The following is an 18,473-nucleotide window of genomic DNA, read 5'->3' on the forward strand; positions in this document are numbered from 1 at the left end:
GTGGGTAGGTGATACATGCCAAGGTGTGTGCCAAATGATCCAATGGAGTGTGGAATTTTCTATTTGTATTTATTTTCTGTCTTTTAACATTTTTGTCCATGTAGGTTTTATATTGCACATAATATATTAGTGCAACAGTACACATATAACATTTATATATAATTAGATTAACAAAATTAGTTGTAAGAGCTCCCATTTTTACTGATAGGGAGGCACAACTCAAAATTGATAGACTACCAATTCAGGAATGGTGCTAATTAAATTTAAATTCTCGTCTCTCCTCTCCCTAAACTGGAAGGCCAGGGATAGGAACTTAAATCAAGAGGGGATTACAAGTGACTGGAAGTTTTAGACCTAATGATGACAGGTAACATTTGCCTACACTTCATTAAGCACTTTCACATATGCCCCACCTAGTCCTCCCAATGGTTCTGTTAGATAGGCACAGTAGGTATGCTGATGGAAATCTCTGAGAGCAGGTATGTTAACCAAATTCTCAGAAAACTTAAGAGACTTTCCCAAGGCCCCATGGCTAGTCGGTGGTGGAGCTGATGCGCATAACCTTGGCTGCCAACCACAAATTATATGCTCATTTCACTGAACAGCAGGGATAAGTCAATCATTATGGGCTGTCTGTGGCCCCATTGTTGCAGTTACTGGTGCTCCCCCAGGCCACTGAGTTGTTGATCCCTGGCTGATCCAGGCATAGGGATAGAAAACATATTTAGCTACTTGATCAGAGGGCCAGGAAACTGAACTAACAATTCAGCATTAGCTCTCTCCTGTTGGTACTGTAATACCAACATATTTCAAAACAGATAGAGGGCTCTGGAAGGGTTTAGATACATCTATGTACAAAAAAGATTTACAATGGGTTATTAAATGGGAGTTTTGAGGCTGGCTTCATGGGAAGTGCCAACCACTGTTTCTCCCAAATTTCCCCTGGTGCCACTGTCAAAGGCAAAGTACTTATCTAGATGGATTGTTGTTCTGACCCAAAATGACATTTCCAACTTTTCTTATATATAATCCAATTTCTGAACTTCCTTTTCAGTGATATTAAGTGGAATAGCATAAAAAAGTCTTTTGGCATTAAAGATAATAAATGTGTTCAGCATTGCTCAGGTGTCTTTGCTCTTTGCCAGTGCATTAGCTGTATTGACTTTGAATTTTAAATGACCGTTTTTACCAGACTTCATTAATATCTCTTCCCCTCATCTTGGCTACCTAGCTCCTTCAACTCTCTCACGTGCAATCTTCTTCCCTCTCACACTAACACAAGTTAGAGGCAGCTGACCTTCACATGACCAAGGGTCGGGAGATGTTGTGAGGAGGTTCCCTTGAGTCTGGTGATTAGCCTCTGAAGAGGGGACCTGCTGTTCAAAGGCCAAGCCTTCAGTACATCGCCCAGGCCCTGGAAACACTAACAGTGGACCTCCTGTCTTGGTAAGTACCAGATCGTTCTAATATGTGGATTCTGGAAAAGAAACATTTAGCCAGACAGAAGGCTAGAAGGTGATGTGAGATCTCTGGCAAGAGCTGGCCAGCTCAGTCCAAATATCACTGTTACTGCATGAGGCTAAGGTCAATTTCCTGGGATTCCATCTCCTTAATTAATAATGTCCTCTGCTATCCTCAGAGGACACTTCATTTAAAATTGTGTTCAGGCATTATTTTATTCTCTCTCTGCAATTGAACTGCAAGATCCCTGAGGATGCTGCTGCCTGGTATGGGTTTGTACACCCCTCCCCAGTGTCCCCCAGAGTGGCTGGGACATGATGAATGATGACTCTTAGGTTAGGATTTTCCTTCTCTTTCAGAAAGTGGGTGGGCGGGAGGGTGACCACCCTTCCCCTGGAGTTGGTCACTCCTCAACCAGGATTGTTTTCACTGTGACTGCTTATTTCTTTTCATGATATTTTAAGAGTAAATTTGTTGTAAATGATAAAAGTAATATAACTACATTATAGCACATTTGGATAATTTAGAGATAAAAATCATTTCTATCAGTACTACATAAATGTACCTACTCAGTATTTTTACTCGCATTTAAAATATTTTTAATGACAGTGTGCTTGAATATTATATTTTAAAGATTGTAACATTCTATTACATTTTTTTTGTTTAATTATCCTTGTAAATGTTATTGAGATACAAAAATTTATTTCACTATTTTCCTATTATTATCTGTTAGATATATCATTATTTTTTCCTTATTAGTATTTATTAGATATTCTATCATTTATTTCTTTATTGTTATCTATCGATAAGATATATCATTATTTAACTGTTTTCATATACTATCTCATAAGGATGATTAAATGATTATTAAGTGACTGCTTGCTTAGGAAATCTCCCTATTTGGATACAGTTTGACAAAAGTCATTACTAACATGTAGCATAGTTTTGGCTCGTAGTTGGTACTCAATAAATGTTGGTTTTCTTCCTGCTCTTTCTCCCTTCCTTATACCAACTTTATCAACTTTATCGTGTGTTCTTGTATTGTGAGCCTGAGGGCATAGCATATGCTTTATCCAGAGATTTCTAACTGGTTATTATGTAAGTTTGTCTTGGCTGTTTCAATTAGTAATTTGTGGGGAGTACTAGTACTCTGATTCCAGAGGTTCAGTTTTCTTTATGTTGCTTGGTTAGGTATATTGATTCGTTCTTGCCAGACATAAAATGTTAAAACTACAAAGGATTGTTGAAATCACCTTATCTAGTGGTTTGCCAATTGGTGCATGTCAGAATTTTTCAAGGTGCTTAAAAGAATACTGATTCCTTACTAAATCTTAATTTGGTGGATGAGGATTGGGAATCTGCATTTTAATAAGCATTCTAGTGTTCTGATTTAGGTGGTGGAAGGACCATAATTTGAAGTTACCATTTGGTTAACAGACCTTGCTAACTTTTTAGAGTTAATTTTAGATTTTTATCATGTTCAGTCTTTTGCTTTAAAAACTAATTGAATCTCGAGATGACTTATAACAGGAGGCAAATATTACAATCACAATTATGTTCTGCAACAGGAAATAAGCTCTAAATGAATCTTAACATTTTACTTGACACATTACTATGTTTAAGTGTATTAAAGATGTCATTGAAAGGTGCAGGGGAGGAAAATGAACTTGATTTGGCAGGTAGGTGTTCATGGTACTATTATCCACAACTGTCTGTGCTGATTGACAGCACACACATTACCTCTTAACAGGCATTGTACTCAGTTGCATCAGATTTAAGTGTATGGCATTTTTACTGAATATTTGAAACTGTTTTAGTTAATAGTATTAATTGTGCATAGACCAACTTTCAGCCACTGTTTCAAAGTGCTTAATAGATAATAAACCAAAAAGTTCTATGGACCTCTACTTAGAATAAACTTAAGTCAACAATTGCCATGTTGCCTAGGTATTATGTATTTTGAGTAGGGCAAATGTTTAACAGTTCAGAGAAGGAATCTTCCCCACGTTATAGATAAACTGAAACTCAGAAAGGTAAAGCGCTCAAGGTCATTTAGCCAGAAGGAGCTGAGCCAGAATTGGAGCTCAGATCTCTAGGGTCCTTGTTCTCTGCTCTTTCTACCATACCAAACTGCCCTTTTTGCATAGTTCCTATCTAATGAGAAATACTTGGTCTAATGGCTGGTTAGAGATGCTATAATCCATATTTATACTGCAAAGAGCATTGAAGCAAGGAATTCTACTCAATATTTTCTTTGGAAAACCAAACATGCTTTATTTCATTTTTTGCACAATTTATTTAAACATCTCACATATACAAAATAGGTACAATTTAATTTTTCTGCTTGTCCGAGAAACAAGGCTTCTTTGGAACCATGGGAGAGGATGAAAATGAGACTGGCAAAGAACAAATGCTGAATTTAAAGAAGAGGACAATGTTGGGCAAACGATCCACTTACTTTTATTCGGGAATAAGATGTAAAATACTGATGTTAAATCAAATGAAAAAAATACACAATACAACTCAACACAGAGGAGTATTTCTTCTCAAATTCTCCTAGCACCATCAACATTCTTCAAGTATCTGAAATACTATTAGTTAGCACCTTTGTATTTTGAACAAAAAACAGATACCTCAGCTCAACTCTGTCTAGGTCAGCACCTAATGGTGTAGATCACACTCACAGGAAAGTGTTTTGAGGTAGTTTACACCTTTGGAAGTTTGGGTTTTAAACTTCCCTCTGTGGAAGATATTCAAAAGCCACAAGTGGTGCAAATGTTCATGGTTTTTATTTTTCAATTTTTATTTTGGTTTTCTTACAAAGGTTGACATTTTCCACAAGTTTAAGAGTGTTGAAAAAAAAATTCCAAATCTTTTGGAGGGGGGAAAGGGAAAGGGAATTAATTAAATTGTATTGCACAATGCTCTGATCAATCCTTCTTCTTCTCTTTTGCCCACAATTTAAGCAAGTAGATGTGCAGAAGAAATGGAAGGATTCAGCTTTCAGTTAAGAAAGAAGAAAAAGAAATGGCCAAGAGAGAAATTTTTCAGATTTCCTTTTTCTTTAATTTAGGTTGAGTTCATTTATTTGAAACAGACTGGGCCAATGTTCAATCTGATTTCTTGGTCAGCGCCACCGATGTCCAAAGGTGCAATATCAAGGATGGGCAGGCGAGATGGCTTATTTGTTTTATATTCAATGATTGTCTTTCTCCATTCATTTATCTTTTTCTGTTTAAAAAGAGAAGAAAAATATACATAAAGCAGCACTATTATGGAACCTAATCATCTTGTATAATATTATATAATTATATATTGCATACAATTGTATTATATAATATATAATTATATAGAACATATATTTATATATAATTATATATTAGATAATATTTATATATAATTATATGTTATATAATATTATATACTAGATATTATAATAACCACTTTTTGGCTCATGTCCTTCTGAAGATGTGTGTCTCAGATCAACAAGTGTATCTGTGAAACAGTAGCATCAGTGCTGTCTTTACAGGGAGAGGTTTCCTACCAGTCTAATTTTATAAAAAAAAACGTTCCAAGGCATATTCCAAGAGGTTTATTTCTACATTATCTTTTCAGGATGTGTGTGGTTGGGTGGCTATGCAGTACTACTATTAGTGAATTTAAATTTTCTTCAATTTATTGTATATTATAGAGAAAGCATAAAGAAAAATTAAATGTAGGCCATACTAATAAGTAAAATAAAATACATATAACTATAAGTTACAGTTTGGGCCCTTTTAACTGCAAGTAATTTTAAGTTATGGGTATACATCGTCATTTAAGAAACTTATGTTAAAAGACAAATAACTAATACATGGAACAGAGTATATATTTCAGTATTTCAGAAAATTTCAGAAGGCAAGATCTGATAAGAATATTCTGAATTTACCATCTGAATTTAAACAAATACATTTATGAAAGAAAAATCAAATAAGTTCGGTCTCTAATTCATCTGTTCATTTAATGGTCTATGCTCCACTATCCCACTTCCCAAATAAATGTTATTCCCATATTTCACTATTACTTACCGAGCAGCCATCTACAAGAACAGTGTAAGTGAATCTGCTGTTGCCCTCGGCAACAAGTTCAACATCATTGGATCCTTGCAGAATGACAGCCTTTTTCAGGTTGCCAGTCTCCTCATCCATGTATGCAATGCTGTTCTTGCAATGGTAGGTGATGTTTTGAGAGGCATGGTTGGCCAGCAGGCGCATGAAGGCAAGTTGGGTAGCCATTTCCTTGGTGGTTACTCCTTCACCGTTATATTCAAACTACAGAGAATAAGATGGGCATTCCAGTTAAATGAAGAAGGACTCAGATACTAAGAGTCAAATTTAAAAAAACAGTCTGGTATAGAGAGGAATAATGGACTCAGATCTGAACTTGTACTTTTAAAGGAAACTCAATTCACTTGTCTTTGAAATATAAGCTACCTAGAAGGAACATAAGAACTACCAAGCTGAGGCAAGTCATCTCAAAAAGGGACCTGTTTCAGATAAAGCCCAGATATACATACATACACACACACACACACACACACACATACACACACGAGTTTCTTTTTTAAAATAAGAGAGCAAGGATCTAGAGATTCAGACCCCTTTAGTTTTCGTTTTCTGTAATTCCCACCAAGAAAGTTGATGAAAACTTTTAATTAGAAATTCAGAAAAGCTCGTATCTTGAAAATACATGTGGCATGAGTACTGGACTATATGCTGGCCAGTACTCCTTCACACTAAATGACATCAGTCAGTTTCTCCAGTGATTATCAATTAAGTCACATTTGAATAATTATTTTTGAATTATATGGGTATGTCTAATCAATCCATCTTTAATGTGCAATCTAGGATATAACCAAACCCAAGAACAGAGTAGTTTCTTTTAAAAAGCCCATTTTGGTAAAGGGCTAAAATGTAGATAATTAAAAAACAAATAATCCTAACAAGATATTATTTAGTAGGAGAAGGAATGTTTGTAGGATTCCTTACCTGGGTACCACCATTGATAGTTTCTCCTACCCAGACATGCTTCTTGGCCTTGGAACTTCTGTACCAGTTCTTGACTGGGATGTTTTCAGGCTGAGCCCGGATGCAGGTTTCACCAGTAGAGAAATCACAGTATACTTTGATAGCATCCATAGTACATCCTTGGTTAGGGTCAATCCAGTAGTAACCTTTTAAAAAAAACAAGACCCAGATCATAAAACCTCTCATTGAGTGGCACATAGGTTCTAATAATTACTAGTCAAAGATTCTGATACCCATAAGTAACAGTTTTGATTGTACTGTTATATTGTCTACTCCACATTAACAGGAAGAGGGTGGCTATTTTCTAAATTAGACAGTTCCTCCTCTCCGCTCCATGAAAATCAAATCAGGGTACTTATTACCATGAAAAGGGCAAAAACAGATATCAAGACAATCTTGAAAATGGGTGCTGGTTGGGAGAAGAAAATGTTTTATTAAGTGGGTATGATTTCACATAATGCAGTTTTTACCCAAATACCTTTTTACTCTAAATATCAGTGGGAACTGATTTTGAAAAGCCTAACTTGAGAGAAGGGTCATTCTGGTTGGACATCTCAACCTACCACTGCTCCATTCTGGGTGGCTGAGTCTCAAGTCACGGCATGTGCGAGCTGGGTTCTTCCTAGAGCCTTCTGGAGTAAGAAGAGTCTCAATCTGGTTGTTGAGAGATTTCAGAGTAGCATCAACTTCATAATCCTTGGGTCTGAGAGACGGTGGTGAGCGAGGCTGGTCAGCCCTGTAGAAGTCTCCATCAAAACCGAAGTCATAACCACCACCACTTGGGCCAGGAGGGCCAGGAGGACCAGGAGGACCAGGAGGGCCCTGCAAAGTATAAGTAAGAAAGAGGAGGCTTTGTATTTGGTTACAGTGAGAGAGAACGAGAGCAGGTTTTCCGTCGAGATTCACACAAAAGCATGTTCTAATAAGTAAAAAAGAATCAAGTTCATGTAAATAACAACTTGCTCCCAGGCATACTTGCAGGGATGGGCTTATAGAGCTCATTACATAAAGACAATTTTTATATATTTTAGAGAACATACAGAAACAGGGGATTACTTTAATGTGTTGTTGTAATTGTCTTGGTTTAGTCTAAAGAAGATATTCCTTTAGGTCAGTGATGCCCTTTATTATTTCCCTAAATCATACTTACAGCAGGGCCTTGGCTACCCTGAGAGCCACGAATGCCAGCAGGTCCGACTGCACCAGGATGTCCAGTGCGACCGTCCTTGCCAGAAGGGCCAGAAGGACCAGAAGGGCCCTAGGGAAGAAGGAAACCAAGTCTGTGTGAGCCAGCAAAAACCCCACAAGGGAGAAGAGGTCTGGGGCTCACTGCCTGCCATAGGCTCCTTTCAGAGATAAACGTCTCTTAGTTGACCTACCCTAGGACCAGCAGGACCCACAGTGCCAGGAGCACCTTGATCGCCATGATGACCCTTTAAAGAGAGAATAGGAAAATCACACTTTCAGAACATGTGTCGATACATAGATTTCAAAAAATTGAATGGAAAACTTTAGTTTCAATGGACTCTGGATTGAGAAAATTGAAAATGTAAAATGGGACTCTTTTCTCTCATTATGTCTATTATATTCAATTATTTTTTTCTACAAGCCATTTCAGAAGTGCAATATTAGTCATTCCTCTAATTATATTTATTTTAAGTGGGGTTGAAGGACATTGTTGCCAGGAGATTTTAATATATGTATATTTCTATCTCCCCTAACCCTCACCTTTTCATGTTGGGATGAAATCACATTACCTCTGAGCTATGGAGTTAGAGAACGGGAAGTGAATATGATGTAGGACATTTTAGAACAATAGCAGTGAAATTGTGAGGAAGTTCATTCTGAGTTGAAGGACTTTAAGATCTGTGTACATGCTGGATGTCCACATTGTACTTACAGCAAGACCAGGAAGACCCTGCAATCCATTGTGTCCCTTTAAGCCAGGAAGACCTCTAGGCCCCTTATCACCAGGCTCTCCCTTATCACCTCGAATACCTTGTGGGCCCTATAAAGAAAAAGGACAGATAGGACATTTACCTTTGAAAGATGACACTCATTTCTCCACAAATATTGTTCAATCTGTTTACAAAGATAATTCAAGACATACAAAGGTCTAAAAGCCATGTGGGTGCTACTCCCAACTCTTAATCTGCTTTAGTTGAGCTGTCTGTAAAGTGGCTAAGTGTTGTGATAATTTAATACAAATAAGAATAGATTTGAAATATAAGAGATTAAAAGGTATTTGTAGCAACTCTCCACATGGACTAAATTTTAAAAAATATATAAAATCCAGTCTATGTATTATTTATCTTCTTTAATGGACAGTGTGGACTGATTCTCCCTAACTGTTGTACAGAAATCTTCACCATGTACATACACTAGGACCTCTTGGACCAACAGCACCGGCCAGACCAACAGGACCAGAAGGACCCTGTGAATTAGAAAAGAAAAACACAATTTATCAGCCAAGCCAAAGATCCTCCTCCCTAGGCCACCACAGTTCCCAAGTGTGGGGAGGTCAGAGGTAAAGCCTGTTGAGGATGACAGCATTAAGGGACTGGTGTTTATAAACTTACAGATTCACCGCGGTGTCCATGTTTGCCAGTGGGACCCACAGGGCCTTGAGGACCAGGTGCGCCCACAGTACCAGTGGGACCAATGTTACCAGGGTAACCACGCTCCCCCTGCCGAAGGCAGAAATGAAGCTTAGTATCAATCTGGCCTGTAGTTTAGTCCTTTTTAAGTTAGAGAACAACAGTGAGGTGTACTGACCTTGTGTCCAGCTTGACCATCGCGGCCTGGGGGACCGTCACTCCCAGGGTTGCCCTGTGAAGACACCATGCCAATTAAGGTGCTTAGGGAGGCTCTGTAGCTCACTGACCCCTACAGTTCAGCTATCTGCCTTCATTACTCCCAGTGCCCAAGGGAGAACCCCCTTTTCAGGCTGTTAAAAATAGGAATAAGAACTTGCCAACCTAGATTTTTATAGAGTTGTTTTTTTAAAAATATTTTGGCCAACTTGAAGTATGCTACTTAAAGACTCATTCCCCAGCCCAAGTTATTTTTAGGATTGTCAATACTGGGAGTGGTGAGTACATGTAGACCACAGCTCAGGATACAAAGTTACACACAAGGAAGTACTGCTAGGTTATATTTTACAAACCAGATGTTGGACTCACATCACGACCAGCTTCACCAGGAGCACCATTGACGCCAGGATTACCCACAGCACCAGGGGGACCACGGGCCCCAGTTGGGCCTGCAATGCCGAGAGGGCCAGGTTCACCCTAAAGAGACAGAGAAGACAACATTCCTCTCATTGGATTGAGTGCCACTCTCATTCTCCCAAAACAGTGTTAGCCAGGGGATTCCAGTTTTAAGCGAGAAGGCACATTGAAAGTGAGTGGGCCACATAATGGTAAGAAGTGTCATTAGCATCCTCTTTGCCCTCCTCCTACACACTTAGACGGTCAGCTTTATGTACTTTTGGAATGTTGCTCTGTACAAGGTGAGTCTAGTTTCATCTGATTTTCCAAATAAAATGAATTCATAAAGTTGAGAGAGTTTATGGAGATTAGATGGTTCCTAGTTGCTGTCATGTATTAGGTTTAATGGAATGATTCAGAACTTCTAGAGGTTCATTCTTCCTACAGGATAGATGATGCTAGCATTTCATACTGCAGAGGAGTAAATGCAATTAGAGCTTATATCGTTTTTAAGCATGTAAAAAGAACAAAAATTGTTCTGCATAATGTTGAGCTGTGTCTTTATAGCATGTGTCTAAGGTGGTATTAAAGCCTCTTAGATAAGTGACATGTGATCTGTATAAAGAAAATGCCATGAATAAAAAATCTTAAGTGGAGTTATTCACTGATCAATCTGTCACAGTTGAAGTGGCAGCTTTTAAATCTTTTCTTATGTTAATGAGAATAAGAATGGTGTCAAACACTCACCACAGATCCAGCAACACCTGGTAGACCACGTTCACCTCTAGAGCCTGGGAGACCCAGAAAACCAGGAGCACCAAGAAGACCTTGAGGACCTGGGGTGCCAGGAGATCCCTAAACAACAGTAAAAATAGAGTATTACTGTAAGACCCTAGGAGATAACACAGGTTGGCTTGAGGCTTCTGAGAATGAGTTTATCCTCAGTTTAGAAAAAGGCTAATGACCTCCTATTAGTAGAACATATCTTTGGCTATCTTTTCTCTAGTGAAGACAATGAGTTTACATCTTGGCATGTTTATTTCTTTGTACCTGGTTCCTCCTTGAGACCAATGGAACATTTAAAAATATGTGGTTGGGATTAATGAAGCCATCTTGGAGTGACGGAATAGAGTTCTTACAGAATTTATGCTGGGAAGCAAATTTTGACCTTGGCCTCTAACTGCACCAGGTCTAGTAAAGTCCCATTTCAGAGTAGCAATAATACTGCACATTGCATGTTTAAAAAAGTGGTAGCTTACTGATATTGATTAATTTATAGTAGAGTGACCATAGCAATGGGATGCTGTTCTAATCCCAGTACCAGTGAGGTACCCTCACAACAGCTTAAAGGACTGTATTGATAAAACAGTGAGTTCCCTCACTTATTGTCATCTCCATCTAGTGCCTTCTGAGCATCTGCTGAAGCCATGACACCTCAATATCTGTTGGATAGATTTCCTGGCTCAACTGAGCTCTACTTGAGAGCCTGCAATACTCATCAACAAATATATGCCACCTGAAGATTTGTATAAGGGATTTATATTAATTCAACACAAGGTATTAAGGAAGAGGAGTTTGAAATCACTTACAGCAGTACCAGGCTCTCCAGAGGGACCCTTCTCACCAGCAAAGCCAGGAGGGCCAGAAGCACCTGTTTCTCCAGTTCGACCAACTGGACCTTGGTCACCACGAGGCCCACGAAGTCCTTCTTTACCAGGAGGACCAGGGGGACCAGGGGGGCCAGTGATACCCTGTGAGCAAATACATGAGGTCATTTACTTTCTGTTAATCATCACGGAATGGGAGAGAGCAGCTGAGGTTCTAAATATTAAGATGCAAACAACTTGAAGCAACAAAATAATATCCTGGTCATTTTGGAGAAATGTTTAGAAGTTTTAACAATCTTTCTTGTAGAAAGAAGCAACTTTCATCTTCCTCTCCTGGGGCTGTAATAAAGTGAACAACCGAGGCAGAAGCTATGGCAAATGTCTGTGAGAAAAAGCAATGCTGCGCCACCAGCCACCTGGCATACTGGAATCAAAACTATGTCGAGTTATAAGAGCTAGCTGTAAATGAATGGGAATTTGGGTTTTGGAGGACTCTGCTTGTTTCTTTTTGAAGAAAGCCAATACAGGCATTTTGCTCATAATTGAGGAATCACATATGCTCTCAACTAGGTTTAATTAAATGCCTACAGGGAATGAAGATTTTTCTGTTATGAACCTGTGAAAGGATTCCAAGAAATCAACATCTTCGCTATTTTTTTTCCCTGAAACCTTAACCAGAAGACTTAATCCTTTGTAATTAATTAAATTCTCTTGAGTCCTGACAGGAGAGTCTGAATCAGAATTAAATTAGAGGCCAAACCACCTTTAAATTCAGGAACAATTATACTTTAACAACGGAGGCAGAATGTTGGCCATAAAGGGTAATTAGATATAGAAATATCTGATATGTGACTAAAACTGTTCTGTTTTTTATTTTTAACAAAGAGACCATGCCCCTAAAAGGGGACAAGGGGACTTATGTTCACATGAATAAAAGTCTCTTAAACTGATATTTCTAATATAATTTTTGATGATTTTGCCTTAATGATTCAGAAAAACTGATTTCAGATTAGGAAAGTAATAGCAAAATATTAGTAGCATGTTTTTCATAGGGAGTTTCTTACCAGTTTCCTACTAGGGGCTAGGGATTTTGGCCAGAGTAAATAAATGAAGACACTTTTTTTTTTTTTTTTTTTTTTTGCGGTATGCGGGCCTCTCACTGTTGTGGCCTCTCCCGTTGCGGAGCACAGGCTCCGGACGTGCAGGCTCAGCGGCCATGGCTCACGGGCCCAGCCGCTCCACGGCATATGGGATCCTCCCAGACCGGGGCACGAACCTGTATCCCCTGCATCGGCAGGCGGATTCTCAACCACTGCGCCACCAGGGAGGCCCAAGACACATTTTGAAGTGATTTACTTACAGAGGGTCCAGGAGGACCAGTCCGTCCAGCAGCACCAGGGAAACCAGTAGCACCCTAAGAACCAAGCACATTAAAATTCCACAGTCAGCACCAACTCCAGGAATTTGGGTAAGATGGAAATTTCTCCCTTGGAAAAATCCTCAGTACATGTGACCAAGGATGGACCAAAGAGTAGGCAGTGACAGCCTCAGGTAGGGTATTATGTTAAATATACCCAGGACCCCAAAGACCCTCCATCTCTACACATCTTCCTGACCAGCATGCCCCCAGTTGCAATGCCTATATTGTGCATTAAGGCTCTGATAGTTCTTTTTTGAAATGCTAACATATTGCCTGATGGTTGTAAAAGCAAGAAGACAAGACACTATACTATTATTATATATGATCTGTATATATTAATAACTCTTAACCACCTGGCTGGGTGCTAAGGGAATGGACACTGAGTAAGTAATTTTGTTTACAGAAGAAGGTATAATAAAAGACCAAGGGTATTAATTGCTGTCCAATGAGAGGAGGAAGAAGTCAGTGGAGTTGATTCCTGGGGAGCTTTGGGTCTCTAGGAAGTCAGTGTGATAGCACTGGACACCAAGGGAAGGGACCTAATCAGGCAGAAGAAGGGGGGCATCAACAAAACGATAAAAGGTACCAAAGAAATATTTTACCCATTTCACAATTAAACTACTTGGGGTTAACTTTGGTTATCACTACCTCAAGTGAAGTGGTAGCAACATACAGTGCACTGAGTTCCAGCTGGGATTAAGTTAACATTCCATGAATCTGATCTTAACTACATTATCAGAATTTCTTTAAATAGTTTAGCTTGACTCTCAAGACTCTCATTATAGTCCAAATTACCCAAAATTTCCAAACTTTCAAGTTGTCCCTAATAGATTCTGAAGAAAGAAAAATTATCAGAATACACTGTAAATACTCACAGGGGGGCCTCCATCACCACGACTTCCAGCAGGACCAGGGGGACCATTTGGACCCTACATGGAAACAAAAAAAGATGGTCAAATCAGAAAACAATCTTTATAAATATTACTCTTTTCTTCAAATGGATCATCCCCATGTCTATTAGAATCAAATCTAGAAATGTAAAATGATTATCTGTGTTATATAAAATAAATGCCCTTACTTCAATATTACCACCTTTATGGGTAATCAAAGAAGTGAGATAAAACCATATTTATGAAACTTTTATAATGTGTAAAGTGGTATGCAAATGTTAACTCTTATTTTAAAATTGTCTTCTATCTGGTATGTTCCCTGATGTATAGCAGGCACTTGATTGATTTATGTTGAGTTATAAGATTTCATGGGTAACTGCACAGGCTATGTTGACCATCAGTGAATTCAACTTACAGATGGGCCAGCAGCTCCAACGGGGCCTGGGGGGCCAGTAGGGCCATTTTCACCCTTGGGTCCTTTGGTTCCTCTCTCTCCTTTAGCACCAGCTTGACCAGCAGCGCCCTGTTGGAAAGGAACAGTTATAGTTCAGGTGTTCCAACTTACTCTACTTGCTAACTTGGAATGTTTTCAGATTAACCTGTGTCACATGATACTCACAGCAGGACCAGCAAATCCATTGGGGCCAGCGGGACCAACCTCACCACGTTCACCCTAGGTGGGAAAAGGGATTTTAAAATGTCTTAGCAATCTTAGATTCATCAGTGTCTAGAAGTTATGAGTGTCTAAAGTGACCCAGGTTTTTACTTACAGGGCTACCACGAGGACCAGCAGGACCAGCGGAACCAGCAGGACCAGCTTCACCCTATAAGGGGGCCAAAAATGAGTTTGTCAGTGTTCCTCACACAAATGCTCAAAGAGGTAGGAGGGAGAGGGAACAGGCGTAGACAGTGGGCTCTTGCCAGGGTTTGCAATTGCATCCAAAGAGATAACTAATTCACATCTCACAGAGAAAAGTGAAATGGATTCTTACCCTGCATAATACTGTATTCATTTTGGAGGGTGAAATGGTATTGGTCATACACTTGCCAAAACACTATAAATCAGTGCCCACAATACCAGGAGGAGGACATTTTAATTTTTAGATGGACACAGGGCTGATCTATTTGCTGCAATTTGTGCAATACAATAAATAAGGTCTATTTTAAGTGGACTGTTCAATGTGAAATGGGCACACTATGTATTTTATTGATTTTTTTTTTTTTTACAATGAAGGCTTCAAGAAGGCTCAGTGCATTAGGATATTGTTAATGGGCAACCCCGAAAGACTTTAAAAGACTTTAAAACAAATGATAGGGATTGAAGTATAGATCAGATACCTGGCACGTGTATAGGAAGGGAAAGAGAACTTTAAACACACAGCGTTTGTTTTTGCTGCCCCATACTAATGGATAAGTTTTTAAATAAATGGGCTTTATACCAAGCCATAAAAATGAATTGCCAGGGCCCTTTGGGGCCAGGGTGGCAGGGAATTTTAGATACCGCCATTGGATCAGAGAGCTGCAACTCAGTGAAAATGCATGCTTACCCGGTCCCCATTGGCTCCAGCAGGACCAGGGGCACCTACAGCACCAGGAGCACCCTAGTACCAAAAAGAAAACAAGTCTTGTTAATAACACCCCCATACCGTCAAAAGTGACCCTTGCTGTTTCCCCTTGCTGTGCTTATACAGTGACTGAACACTCTGGGTGGACACCAAGAAAGCCTTTGAAGCATTTCAGTTCTAATTATCAAGACTATTAGAAGCCACTCTCAGGAGGAGAGTACCCTAGTGGTGAAGGTTATGGAACTAAGTTGTGGGCAGGTTAGGAACACTGGGGAGATCTGAACTCTCTGCTCTTGTAAAATTCCCTGGAAAGTAGCAAATGACTAGCCTTGCTAAGAACTGTGAGGACTGTGTGAGTCGGAGAAAGGATATGATGAATGTGCCACAGGGAGTTATCAGCCCTGGGGGAGAGGTGAGAAGAGCCCAAGTGGCTTATGGCCTGGAAGAGCCATGATATCAACACTCTAGGTAGGATTATTATACCTTTATGGGATTATATTGGCATCTCCATGGCATTAACAGTTAATCTTTGGGGCTGCTCTTTGAGTGATAAATTCTTAGGGTATACATTTGAATAAATAGGACCTTATTAGGGGTTCTGGCTTCCTAAAATGTAAGAATTATTGTTTTTTCTAAAGCCCTATGATAACTTAAACAATCACTTAATGTTCTATTAAACCTAGAGATTTTGGACTGTAGTTTGTACTTGGTATAGTTAACACTAAGGAAGGTAGAAAATTCAGGCTATGACTTTCAAGGGGATAAGTCCTCATTTGAATTTTTCTTTTGGAACATGTAAAATGATATTATTAGTCATAGATCCAGGAAGGAATGGAATACTCTTTTACAAAACTTGAATCCCTCTTTTGTCAGTTCAGTTTTGGAAAGCTTCTCAACTCAAATTGAGTGAAATGTAAAACAAAACAGAACAGAACAAAACAATCTGAGTACCAACAGAATTCTACTCACACGAGCACCATCTCTGCCGTGGCTACCAGCATCACCTCTGAGACCAGTTTCACCCTGAAAGTAAAAAGCAAGAGCAACTTTTTGTTTTCCGACCAAATTTTTGAATCAAAATTAATCCGCAGTGTTTTTACAGAAGATGCTATAATACTTTTGTTCATTTAAGATCTTTAGTAATGTTTTGATTCCCTACCATTCTATAAAATATTGAATGAGGAAAAAATAATTCAAGGCCCTTTCCAGATTAGTGTTAAATATTCTTTTCTAATTTCCATATACCCTCCTGAAGCGTAATCAAGCAAGGTACAAATTCATGTGGACAGAATTATAAGGCAACATCACAATGGGCTTCAGTGCCTGATCACTCTTATGGCATAACTAATGCAGCAGCACGGTTGACAGCTGTTCAATATAGCTTCTTCCCATTAATTAGGGCAGGCTGAGGCATTATTGTTAGTGGCATTAAAATGAGCCTCATGTATTACTCAACACCATCTGTTTGCGTGAAATTCCATGGTAGCAAGGAATTTTGCCAGATTAGTGAGTTTAGAAATGCGTAGGTGCTAGGTGGCAGAGGGAAATGTATATAGATAGATATCAAAATGCTACCAGACCACCTGCCAAGAACTGTAAAAAAAAAAAAAAAAAAAAAAAAAAAAGGTTGACCTTGCACAGCCTTCTTTGTGAGAATTCATCAACAATATGTATTGAGGTAAAACACTGAGAGGCTACCTTTTCTCCCTTGCCTCCAGGTATACCAGCAGCACCTCTTTCTCCTGGGAGTCCACTAGGACCAGATGGACCAGCAGTGCCTGGAGCACCAACCACACCAGGTTCGCCCTTGAATCAAACACATGTGAAATCAGTTATTTCTGTGGTACAAGAAGAAAATGAAAAGCCAAACTCTTGAAGCATTCCAATTTAAACATTTAATGGATAGCATGCTCGCCTGCTTAGAGACACAAAGGAGGCCTACTGAAAGGAGGGAGAATATAACCGAGGAAGATGCTGTTAATGACACAGTGACTAAAGAGAAGAGGGTAGTAGGATGGGTGCCTGTGATTTTTCTATAACCTGCTCCCAGTCCTCTTAAGGAAGTCAGGCATGGGAGAGAAGAGGGTACGACAATGGAAGGCAGAGAGTGAAAAATGCCCACAAACGTTTTTCAAGGTTAAGTCTCTTAGCTCAGACAGGAAATGTGGAAAGAGACCTCATCAACCGGGGAGATGTTTACATTCTAATCTTCTTAAGAGTGTGGACTATAGCTTCCATTTTTTTATAAAACCTTACAATTCCACATATTTAAAACCTGTTGACTAGCTCCTGAGATAAAACCCTTTGAAAGTACTTTCTCACAGAACCAATATTTCCTTTCTTACTTCCTCTCTCCCTCTTACTTTATTTTTATTTTTTCCAATATCCTTCCATATACCAAAATAGCCTTTTATAGCAAATCTTTACCCCTTAAAGGTAAGAATCAGAAGTAATATGTTACCTTCTCTTTATTGTGGTTGAAGTAATCTGTTTTTCAGAAATGTGTAATTCCATCTATTTTAAGATCTAGACCACAGATTCTATTTTGAAACACAAGTTTTCAGGCTTATGTTTTTGGGATGAATGTACTGTCCAGTTAATTTTTATCATCATAAAATTATCTTATTGTTAAAATTTAGATTACTTTTTGAAATTTTACTTTATGAAGTAGGATGTTGGGAAGATAAAAGTTCATTCTCTAAAAATAGTGTCCAAATGTATATGATGTTTCTAGATTAAGACAAAAGTATAAATAGTGTGATGAGAAAAGAGTGAAAACTCATACTAATTCATTTATGTGTGTAGAACACTGGGGTTTTGCCTCTTTTGGAATAATTCAGGTCTGTTGGAATCAGATTGTTATTTACTGAGGTGGAAATCATCACAGAACTGGAAATAAATTTAAAAAAATCTGGGAAACAATTCATTTACTACTGTAAAGGATTTACTTATTCTAGAGCACACTGGGCCAAACCAGCAATATGTAACAAAGTTTTACCTTGTTCCCATCGGGCCCTGCAGGTCCAGAAGGACCTCGGCTTCCAATAGGACCAGCAGGACCAGCAGCACCACTTTCACCTGGGGGACCACGCTCCCCCTGTGAAAAGGAGATTAGAAGAAGTGTCACACTGTTCATCATTTTCAGAGATACCACTTTACACATTAGAGTTCACACTTGTTTAGCTTTTGAATCCTAGTTCTGCCATTTACTAGCAAATTATAGTGATTTTTCCCTTAATTTCTCTACTAGTAAAA

The 18,473-nt window shown here is 38.9% G+C and overlaps 1 protein-coding gene across 1 annotated transcript in view; it reads right to left on the reverse strand.

The window, feature by feature from the left end:
* Nucleotides 1-3,709: 3,709 nt before the first annotated feature.
* COL1A2 (collagen type I alpha 2 chain) overlaps nucleotides 3,710-18,473 on the reverse strand; it is a 36,262-nt gene continuing 21,498 nt past the window's right edge. The window contains exons 31-52 of the mRNA XM_060107595.1: nucleotides 18,217-18,315; nucleotides 16,917-17,024; nucleotides 16,188-16,241; nucleotides 15,201-15,254; nucleotides 14,424-14,477; nucleotides 14,273-14,326; nucleotides 14,069-14,176; nucleotides 13,639-13,692; nucleotides 12,704-12,757; nucleotides 11,326-11,487; nucleotides 10,484-10,591; nucleotides 9,710-9,817; nucleotides 9,303-9,356; nucleotides 9,107-9,214; nucleotides 8,908-8,961; nucleotides 8,428-8,535; nucleotides 7,907-7,960; nucleotides 7,678-7,785; nucleotides 7,091-7,349; nucleotides 6,489-6,673; nucleotides 5,529-5,771; nucleotides 3,710-4,692 (exon numbers count right to left, since the gene is read on the reverse strand). Coding sequence (XP_059963578.1) covers nucleotides 4,546-4,692; nucleotides 5,529-5,771; nucleotides 6,489-6,673; nucleotides 7,091-7,349; nucleotides 7,678-7,785; nucleotides 7,907-7,960; nucleotides 8,428-8,535; nucleotides 8,908-8,961; nucleotides 9,107-9,214; nucleotides 9,303-9,356; nucleotides 9,710-9,817; nucleotides 10,484-10,591; nucleotides 11,326-11,487; nucleotides 12,704-12,757; nucleotides 13,639-13,692; nucleotides 14,069-14,176; nucleotides 14,273-14,326; nucleotides 14,424-14,477; nucleotides 15,201-15,254; nucleotides 16,188-16,241; nucleotides 16,917-17,024; nucleotides 18,217-18,315 — 2,337 coding nt within the window. The 3' untranslated portion in view covers nucleotides 3,710-4,545. The remainder of the gene's footprint in view (nucleotides 4,693-5,528; nucleotides 5,772-6,488; nucleotides 6,674-7,090; nucleotides 7,350-7,677; nucleotides 7,786-7,906; nucleotides 7,961-8,427; nucleotides 8,536-8,907; nucleotides 8,962-9,106; nucleotides 9,215-9,302; nucleotides 9,357-9,709; nucleotides 9,818-10,483; nucleotides 10,592-11,325; nucleotides 11,488-12,703; nucleotides 12,758-13,638; nucleotides 13,693-14,068; nucleotides 14,177-14,272; nucleotides 14,327-14,423; nucleotides 14,478-15,200; nucleotides 15,255-16,187; nucleotides 16,242-16,916; nucleotides 17,025-18,216; nucleotides 18,316-18,473) is intronic.

This window comes from Mesoplodon densirostris, chromosome 9 (genome assembly GCF_025265405.1).
Source record: "Mesoplodon densirostris isolate mMesDen1 chromosome 9, mMesDen1 primary haplotype, whole genome shotgun sequence".
NCBI lineage: Eukaryota > Metazoa > Chordata > Mammalia > Artiodactyla > Ziphiidae > Mesoplodon > Mesoplodon densirostris.